At 36.3% G+C, this 9,837-nt stretch overlaps 1 protein-coding gene and 1 long non-coding RNA gene across 5 annotated transcripts; both read left to right on the top strand.

Annotated features, from left to right (window-relative positions):
• Positions 1-1,718: 1,718 nt before the first annotated feature.
• On the top strand, positions 1,719-7,064 carry LOC114271780 (DNA topoisomerase 2-like). Of its 3 annotated transcripts, none has more exons than XM_082894312.1 (6): positions 1,723-1,896; positions 3,673-3,770; positions 3,867-3,956; positions 5,290-5,481; positions 5,897-5,989; positions 6,935-7,064. In XM_082894312.1, exons 3-6 carry the CDS (start codon positions 3,900-3,902, stop codon positions 7,013-7,015), a joined length of 423 nt encoding a protein of 140 aa, XP_082750438.1. In that variant the 5' UTR covers positions 1,723-1,896; positions 3,673-3,770; positions 3,867-3,899; the 3' UTR covers positions 7,016-7,064. The 3 variants fall into 3 exon arrangements, with proteins under 3 accessions (XP_082750439.1, XP_082750438.1, XP_082750437.1); XM_082894311.1 differs by having other exon boundaries at positions 2,696-3,770; XM_082894313.1 differs by lacking the exon at positions 3,673-3,770 and having other exon boundaries at positions 1,719-1,896.
• Positions 7,065-7,175: 111 nt separating this feature from the next.
• On the top strand, positions 7,176-9,455 carry LOC145803176 (uncharacterized). 2 transcript variants are annotated; one of them, XR_014345297.1, is made up of 4 exons: positions 7,176-7,507; positions 7,606-7,635; positions 7,934-8,142; positions 8,538-8,670. It is a non-coding gene; the product is annotated as an uncharacterized LOC145803176 (long non-coding RNA). The 2 variants fall into 2 exon arrangements; XR_014345296.1 differs by lacking the exon at positions 8,538-8,670 and adding an exon at positions 9,202-9,455 and having other exon boundaries at positions 7,178-7,507.
• The last annotated feature ends 382 nt before the right edge of the window (positions 9,456-9,837 follow it).

The raw sequence follows: 9,837 nt of genomic DNA, 5'->3' as shown, positions 1-9,837 counted from the left end.
AAATAGAGAAAAATGAGCGTCTCCCAAGGGTGTGTACGCACAATGCCACTCCATGCCACTTCGAAACATCAATGGAGTGGGCATCATTGGATCCAAGACTATCAATAACGCATCTCGATGCATGATGGCTGAAGATCCAACATGTGCAAATTCAATAAATACATGACAAACAAGACACCAAGACCATCTCCTTATCATGAGAAATCAAAGGCAATGGAGACTAAGAGTGATTGGCTCACTTCATCACTTCAAGTATGAAATGAACCAATGTTCCTCGTGTTCAATACGACATCCGATTGAACACAATGCAAAACATGCAAACAACATGACATGAAAATAACATGCTAATCTTTTCATGAAATGCATCACTCTAACATGCAAGCATTCATGCACAACATGTTAAGGGGCCAAGAACACCAAGGCTAGTGATGAGGATAACACTATAAGCATGCATCACAATGCTCAAACATCCAAACCAGCTTAAAACAGAGTTACATCATGCCCAAGACAGTGGCAAAACATGCTGTAATGGAGACTCAAAAGACTAAACAAACATGCATACGCATTGGCTCATAAACGAGGCATAAGGCTTAACTTCTCAAAACACTACAAGAATTTACACATTTTGCGACCACTTTTACCGACTAAAAAAATTTTGGTCGCAAAAAAATGATGTTTGGCGACCAAATATTAATTAGTCACGAATGATCATTAATTTTGGCGACCAAATTTTATTGGTCGCAGAAGGTTATATTTTGGCGACCAAAAAATATGTTGGTCGCAGAAAGTGGTATACTTTTGCTGACCAACTACAAATTTGGTCGCAGAAGGTCACATATTTTTTGGCGACCAAAAATTTGGTCGCGAAAAACTTATTTTCAGCAACCAAAAAAAATTAGTCGCCAAATTAGTACTTTTAGCGACTAATATTTTAGTCGCCGTTGATTGAGATTTGGCGACCAAAAAAATTTGTCGGCAAAAGAACCTATTTTTGCGACTAATTTGAGAGTTTGGTCGCCAAAAGTTTGGGGGGAAATTTGAAACGTGGGGCGGGAATTGAATTTCAGAAAAAAAATTCCAAATTGGGGTAATTTTCTACTTCACACACTGTTGATGCATCAATCGAACCCAGATTGGGGGTAATTTGGTTTAACTCGTCTCCTCCCATTCCCTCTCTGTCTCTCTCTCCCTCTCTGTTCTTCTTTCCTACCCTCCCTCTTGCGCTCGCTCTCGACGCTGGCCTCGATTTCTGCCTCTCCCCCATTCTCTCTCAGTGTCTTCAAGTCGCAATCCTCCCACTCGCAAGGTAGGGTTTCCGATTGTGAATCGCGACACTGTGCTTCGATTGGGTCACCGAAGGTTAGGGTTTCCACCACCACAACCACCATCGTCATCATCAGCTTCCTCAAATTCTACATTGACGCCGCTGTCTTCTCTTTCTCTCTCTGCTTCGAACCCCTATGGGAGCTCTCCGGTACCTCTCTCCCTTTCTCTCTCTTTCTCTCTATGCTTCTCTATGCTTCAAGTAAATCGATATTTGTTGGTGGAATTGAGGTAATGGTAAAGACTGATTATTGTCAATAATCAGTCAAGCAAATCGATTACAGAGTGGAATTGAGGTAATCCTTTTCTATGCATTTGAATTCAAAAACATGTATTTGTTGTCAGAAAAGTTGTGTAATTACATATCCTCTGGGATTTTCACTTAGTTAAGGAACTCATTATCTTTCCATGGACTTGGGATCTCATACTGCTTTTTTTAGAATTTCAATTAATTTTACTGATTTAGGTTGTGTGATAATTTCAATGTTTACATTGCATTTTCTTTAATTCAATCTGAATTTCAGGGTACTGCATCAGTTTCTGAAAATCAGGATGCGACTTCGTTGTTCTAAGGTAATCTTTTTAAAAACCAATATCTACTCATTAATGAATGAACAAAAATGAAAAGAAAAAATCATCTCGAACAACAAAGACCTGGTAGTTCTTCATCTTTATATGTGTATGTGTGTATCTACTCATCTTTATGTGTGTATGTGTGTATGTTTCTTTATATTTGTTGGTGGAATTGAGGTAATGCTTCTCTATGCATTTGAATTCAAAAACATATATTTGTTGTCAGAAAAGTTGTGTGATGACATATCCCCTGGGATTTTGACTTAGTCAAGGAACTCATTATCTTTCCTTGGACTTGGGATCTCATACTGCTTTTTTTAGAATTTCAATTAATGTCACTGATTTAGGTTGTGTGATATAGTTACTTCTAATTTTCTCCCTTTGATTATCATGTGACACATCTAGTTTGATCTGTCTCATTATCAAATGAGTCCCCAGGACCCCATGCCTCATTGTATGACTATTGCAATATCTGCTTATTAGCTCTGCCAAGTTTTTGGTGCCATTGATACCTGGCGAAGCTACAGTATAGTACCCACAGTATGCTGAATTTTTTTAAAGGTCTCTTTTTTGGTGGAAGAAAATCTTTTCGAGGTTTTGCAACATAGTATAACAAATTTCCCCCCTCTATGTTGCTTCGCACTACAAAAATTCTCCAAATGATCTACAATTAATGGCGGATGCTCCAGCGCATCACTTATTTGTGTTACTTGGTATATTACTTGTTATGTTTGCTATCCATTAATACTTGTCTATCTCCCTCCCTTAATGCCTGATGTATTTATTGAACTCTATGCAGATCCTGTTGATGAGTCCAAAAATCACCTCCCTGATATTCTCTGTGTTATCCAGGCTTGTTTCTTTTTTATGTGACACACACACCAGTATTTACACACCAGTATTTAAGGATTGGTAATCTTTTTTAGAAATTGAATGACTTTGGTCTTATTATACATTCGTGAGGAAGGTAATCAAAAAAGAAAGAAGATGAGTTCTTTGTTTTATCACTTAGGAGCAGTGTGAGATGAAAGTCTCATGCATGGTTTTGAATGAGAGAAACAAGTGAGGAGATGTCTGCAACTCTTTTCTGTTACTGCAAACATTATTCTATTGTGACTTCTTTGACATGACATGAATATCCATTTCGCCCCTTTTATACATCCATTTGGTGTAATGTTTTCTCCTCTTTAACCAGACTTCCATATCAATCAAATACTATTGTTGCTAGAGTTCTGTCCTCTTCATAATAAACTATAACGTGGAACATTTGCTAAGCATAATAGTTTGGAAAAATAAGTATGTTCTTGAAGGAAATAGGCTGTAACATGTTAAAAGACACCTGCTTGCAAGGGAATTGGCTCTAAATTAAGAAGTTAATTTGCAAGTGATCCATACATGTTTTAGTTTTTGTAATGTATGTTCTACATGCCTTTAGGGAAGCAGAGTCTATGGTTTTCTGCAGTTCTTGACATTGGCATGGTGTCAAACTGTTGGTTGAGGAATAAGTTATTGGGTGTTGTTTGTTGTGTAAATCCATATCAGCAATGAAGTATCTTTATTTTTCGTTATTCAACTAGAAAATTATGTAATTGTCACCATCTTTTGTCATTTGTATACCCAACTTGCAATTCCATGCCTCAAATTTTCCTGACTCATGTAATGCTTGTTTGTCTCGATGCATCATTATCTATTAAGCTCTTCGAGCTTCGGTAATGAGGCTCACACATGCTACAAGTCCTTTGTTACTATAATTTTTCCTATTTTATGTCCTTGTAGGGTTGAGAAGAACAATTTGCTCACTGAATTGAAAACCTTCTGCTTTTCAAAAGATGTACTTGTGTGGAAATAAGTTTTTAAAGTCTAGAATGCTTTGGGTATATTTTATTTATTAACTTTTTCTTCATGATAGTAATTAGTGTTGGTGTTCTCCTTGATTTCCTATGAACAATATCATATATCTTTGGCTGCAGATAGAGTGTTTGGTCTAGCAACAACTACTCGTCATGTTTATGATGTTGCTGCTCAGCAGGTTGTCAATGGTGCCATGCAAGGAATTAATGGTAATTACTTTTCTTCACACCTCCTATCATCTAATCTGATGTGAGCATGCATCAGGCATAGCCTTTTGTTGTATGATGATCTTGTTTTTGCTAGGGATGACCATTGAACATAAAACTCTTTGCATTTCAGTTGCTCTGAACAACTTTTTCCCCCACCAGTCCCTCAACACCCTTCCCCTTTTAAGGTTGTGGATCTTGGGACATGAGTCATATTCCTATCAACCCTTAGCATCTCATCTTGTGATGTTGACATCCTCACTTATAGGATTTGTTGCAAAAATATGCTCGTGTACTGGATGACTTTTTGGTCTCTGCACTGCAGTTCCTCTCTATTCCCTTTCTTATAAACACATTCTCATCATTCCCCAATCCCTTATGTTATATTTCCTTACCATGATAATCTCTTAATGGCTTTTGAGTGTTTTTGTGTAATGGATATATATGCTGTTTTAGATTTTTTAATGTGGCCCTTGATTGCTTGTTGAATTTGAGAAAGGTTATTTACAGATCTAGGGTTTTGGTAACTTCAGGATTTAGGGTTTTATTTTCGAATTATAATTCTTAAATCTTTGTCTGCGACTGATGATTATTGATTAGGGTTACTTCAGATTTTTCTTTGTTGGATCTTGGGGTTTTCCTGATACTTTGAGGGTTGCTTTGCAATTATTGATGTTTGGATGTTTATCTATACAATGCAGGCATATCTTTACTTTAGGGTCAATGAAGATATTGAATTTTATTTTATTTTATTTTATTTTTTAAAAATTCTGGTTATTAATTATCCTATCCAATCCAATTCAATAGAAATAAACTAGGGGCTTTGACTACAGAGCACTTGGATTTTTGATTTTGAAGTTTTTCATGTGGAATTTAGGTTTCTGTTAGGGTTCTGTTATTGGTATGTTGTTCTAATGTGTCTGAAACTGAGGTTTTTTGTTTACATCATAACCATATAGTAGGAGTAATTGCATAACCTTCATTTGTGTTGAATTCTGTTGGGTTCCTTTGAGAGATGCGTCAATTGCTTTGTTTGGTCCAGTGACAAAGCATAGCAAAGGCAGAACATCATCAAATATTGAACTTATTACTTGCTATCTGGTTTCCAACTTTGTAAAGGCTGTAAAAGCCTTCTAAGACAATTGGGGTTTCTTCCAAATTTAAGTCATACCATGCATGTTTCGCTTGCCTGCTAATATGTAAATTCTAATTTGAATCTTTTTTATAAAAAAAGTTGGTAGCATATTCTGTTGTTTGTACATATAGTTTTCCTTACAAAGCCTTATTATGATTCATGTGCTTTGCTAACTGGCAAGTTCCTTCCACTCCCACGAAGGTTTTCTCCAACAATATGGGAAAGAAATCTGAGCCCGTCATAACAAAATGCAAGGAGAGCGAAAACTGGACAAAAGTTACATTTAAGCCTGACTTAGCAAAATTCAATATGACTCATCTTGAAGATGATGTTGTTGCCCTGATGAAAAAGCGGGTGATTGACTTGGCGGGATGCCTTGGAAAGACTGTGAAGGTTGAGCTTAATGGGCAACGTATTCCAATAAAGTCTTTTCTTGACTATGTTAATCTCTACCTTCAATCTGCCTCCAAAGCCAGACTAGATGCCCTCCCAGGGTTTTCATTTCAATATTTATTGATTCATTTTACTTCTCATAATTTTAATCAAAATATCTAAAATCCAAATATTTTCCAATAACTGATTTTGGAACCTGATCATTTTGTTTTCTTTTGAGCCAAACTTGTCTCTTCATCCTGTGCTTAATTGAGTGGATGGAGACGTTGGCAGGATGTGCTGCATTGCACTATATAGTTTACCAACTTAATGCAATGCACATGAATCTTATAAGTTGCTTACTATTTGTAATGTTAATTCACTTGCCCCTCTCAGCTGCTGCATTCTAATTTGATGTGTTGATACTATTTTGTAGAGCGTGATGAGTTACATAAAGACATTGAACAGCTGTGTATGCAGCAAGCTGGTCTGGTTACCTTGCTGTGGCTACTCGAATGCATTTTCAGAGGTATATTATTTATCTCAGGTCCATCAGATGAAGTTTCTATCATTAATATGAGGCTCCTTACCTTTTTTCACTTTGTTATTTTTTATTTTTATAAGCGCTTTCATAGTCCTACTGCCAAGGTTTGAAAAAATTCATACAAGCACTCTAACTTTAAAAAAATATAGTGGAATTTTTAATCCGAGTTTATATGCTAGTACCATACAAGCACTCTAACTTTAAATCCTCCACACTTATGACACTATTGCCAACAGAAGAGTTTTACACGATCTTGTCCTATTCTCTTGTCTCAAATTCTATATCGTACCACACAATAAATATTTTTAACATGATTGTGTAGTGGAGAGTTGATCTAGTATAAAGAGGAAGAGATGATTTGGACATAGGATTGCCAATTGTTAAAGAAATGGTTTGCTACAATACCCTAACTCTGTTGTGTATGCACGATTTGAGTGTATATCAGGATCATGATCACCATATTAGCAATGTAGTTGTACCTACAATATGTGAGAAAGATACATATTGAAATGACATAGATCTGGATCATATTGTGTGATACATCTTCATATCTAGATGATACTGACGACCCTGGAAGACATCAATTTTCTGTAAGCTACATGATCACAAAATTCATATGTTCATCATCTTGATTTTTTACTCCCTCCTAATGCGACTATAACAGGGGTATATTAATATCCAAATGATTATTGTTGATTGTCAATTAAGTATGACTCACTTCATAAGGTCTCAATTTCCTTCTTTTCATTACAATTGGTTCTTGTAAAAGCCTGCTTGAAGTGGTTCTCCTGTATCTTGAATCTAACATTGGTATGATAGAGAGATTGAATTTTCTTATGTTGGCTAAACTGAGCAAGTATACTTTTGTTTGTTCTGTTGAATGGAGGACACATCTCTCGACTGAGATAAAATCTCACTTGTGCTTTCCAGGAAAATAGCGAATGGAATGATTGGCAAACTACTGTTTTACAGGAGCGTAATATTGTGGAAAATGTCTACAGATGCGCTTGAGGGTATGCTTATGATTGTGTTTTAATGCATAGTGTGATTAGGATGTCAGTGCACAGTACAGGATGATGCTTGTTGCTCTAATGAAACTCAGCCCATCTGGTTGCTACTTTCTGCATCCAAAATATTTGAGGTTCATTGCACTTTATCATAAAAGTAGCATAAGAGGGAAGGGGACATGGCTATTGGCAAGATTCAGTAGTAAAATTTTGATATCCCACATTACTAAACTAAAAAAATCCCCACCATCGTTGTATTTTCTGTGTTTGTTCCCTTTTGTAGCCTGCTCCCAATATTTGTTGGCCTGTTTTACTTCCTGATAATTATTTATTTTCTTTCTTTTTGATGTAAAGGCGCCCAACTGCATTGCAAGATAGGACAAGGGATAGTGATGAGGATGATCTTCATGACAGAGATTTTGATGTAGCAGCTTTAGCAAATAATCTTAGCCAAGCATTTAGATACTCGATATATGATAATGAGGATGCTGAGGAGGTATTAGTGGACTCTATTGTATGTTTTTCTTACAATGCCTTTCTTTTTGTTGACAGACTCTTTAGATACTATAAATTTATCTTTGCCATTGGTTGTAGGGCAATGGGGCTCTTGATCGAGTTGATGAGGTAATAGTTTTTTCTTTTCTTTTCTTTTTTTTCTCCACCCTTTCAAATCTATGGTCTTTTCTCCCTCTGATTCAATTGAAAAGAAACTGAAGGCTGGTTAATATGAATCTGCATTATTGAATTGGAGGCAGCATACTTTGCATAAGAACTCTTTCAGCTGTTTATTCTGTTTTATTTATTTTCTATGAAGGAAAAATTAGATTGCAATTGTTGTATTGTAATTACTTGAACAAATAATTTGTGTATCCATGTGCTTTCATATTGTTTCTAATTGCAGCTATGCATATGTTGATTACAGTCATGAAGAACTTTCTTATATTGAAGAGTTATAGTGAACAATAGGAACTGAAGGAATGAATTGAGTGGTCGCGAAGTGTTTTCATTGTAATTCAGTGAGCTCAAGAATCTCTGTGGTTCTTTCTTGAATAATGGGTTCAAGAATTCAGATCTGTTTGCTGGTTGTTTCTGTCCAAATTTTACTTGTAGCAGCGCAGACGAATAATGACTGTAAGTTCCATTCTTATGCCTAAATTGTTAATAGTTATATTATTGTTGAATGATATCTGCATATGAGAGGCTCCAATATGTGTTCTTTCTTGCTTTGATTAATACAATCAAGAATACATCCCTGCTCATCAGTTAATGCATCCTCCAAAAACGCAAAGTCTATGCTAGTCCTGTTTATGGTTTCTTTCTAACACCTCATTTATTGTGGGGTTGATCGCTGATAAAGGAGAAGAAACAAAAATGAAATAAAAAATTGTGTTTTATGTTGTTTCTTATAGTGAAAATTAAAATGATCTGCACTCCACTGCTGGATGTTATCTTCTCTTGGTTTCCAAATGACACAAGATTTGAGATTCAAAGTTTGAATAAATATACATTTTTACTTTTATTTTTAGCCCCAGGTCTTTCAGCAATCAAAGGAAAGCCTTACTCAAATAGGGACTGGGTTTGAATATAGGCTGAAACATGAGTTGAAGGGTCCTAGCTATGGTCTTCTCGATTCACCACTGCGAGATTTTAAATGCATGTCCCTGACTGGGTTATAAGAAGCCATTTATGTCTGGAGTTTTCTAATTTACCTGGGAATAATTTCCACAATGTAAGGATGCGAATCCCTTCCCACCTCTGGAATACATAGTTGCATTCCTACTATGTGTTAACTACTTTCCGAAACTAGAAATCTTAGGTCTTATTTAGTGCGCACACCTCTGGAATACATAGTGCGCACACAATTAAATTATGTTGAAAATCTGTAAACTTTTAAACCGCCAAACCAATTCGTATCTATCCGCCAATCCGCTCATCCGCTCAATCTGCATCCGCCGGATTGGCGGACGGATGCGGATTGATTTTCTCCAATCCGCCAATCTGGCGGATGGATGGCAGATTAGAGGTTCCGTGGCCGCAATCAATCCGCGCCCACCCCTAGCTAGTTGTCTCAATTCGATGTACATGTTTATAGGATTTAATTGATTTTTGCAAAGATACGGGTTTGCAATCCAGTGTTGCTACCACTATCATGCTTCTCTGATAAATTTTCCAATTCTGTTTCTTTATTAGGTGCCTTATATCACTACTGCTTTGATGGATGCGAAGCTTGGCACGGAAGGGCGCAAGGATCTTTTTGATTGGCTATCAAGGCAACTTAGTGGATTAAGCAATTTTCCTGATGCTGTAAATCTGAATTATGTATTGTTTCAATTTGTTATGCTAGATGGATGTGACTTGTGAATGAAAACTTAGAATAGTTGTATTGTGTCGAATGTTAATGAATTATGTATTGTGTCGAATGTTAATGATTCAGTTAATTTGAATGATGCTTTAAAATTATAGGCTTATTATGGATTGAATGAAATATTAGGAATTACAGGTGTATTGTTTTCTTGCTTTGGCGACCAATTTAGTAGTCGTGACAAATAAATTATTTTTTTTTGCAAAAAATAACAATTGCCGACCAAGAGTTTTGGTCGCAAAAAATACATCTATTGCCGACCAAAACAGCTCTGGGTCGTGGAAACTCACTTTTGCTGACCAAAAGTTTTGGTCGCGAAAATTAACAAATGGTGACCAAAACCTTTGTTGGTCGCGGAATGTCACGTTGGCGACCAAAATTTTTTGGTCCCGGAATGTCACGATTGGCGACCAAACTTTTTGGTCGTTGAATGTGATAATTGGCGACCAAACTTTTTGGTCGGG

The sequence above is a fragment of the Camellia sinensis genome, chromosome 11 (genome assembly GCF_055761805.1).
Source record: "Camellia sinensis isolate YWXY chromosome 11, ASM5576180v1, whole genome shotgun sequence".
NCBI lineage: Eukaryota > Viridiplantae > Streptophyta > Magnoliopsida > Ericales > Theaceae > Camellia > Camellia sinensis.
The sequence above is the reverse complement of the archived record's forward strand: the minus strand, read 5'-3'. Positions and strand labels throughout refer to the sequence as shown.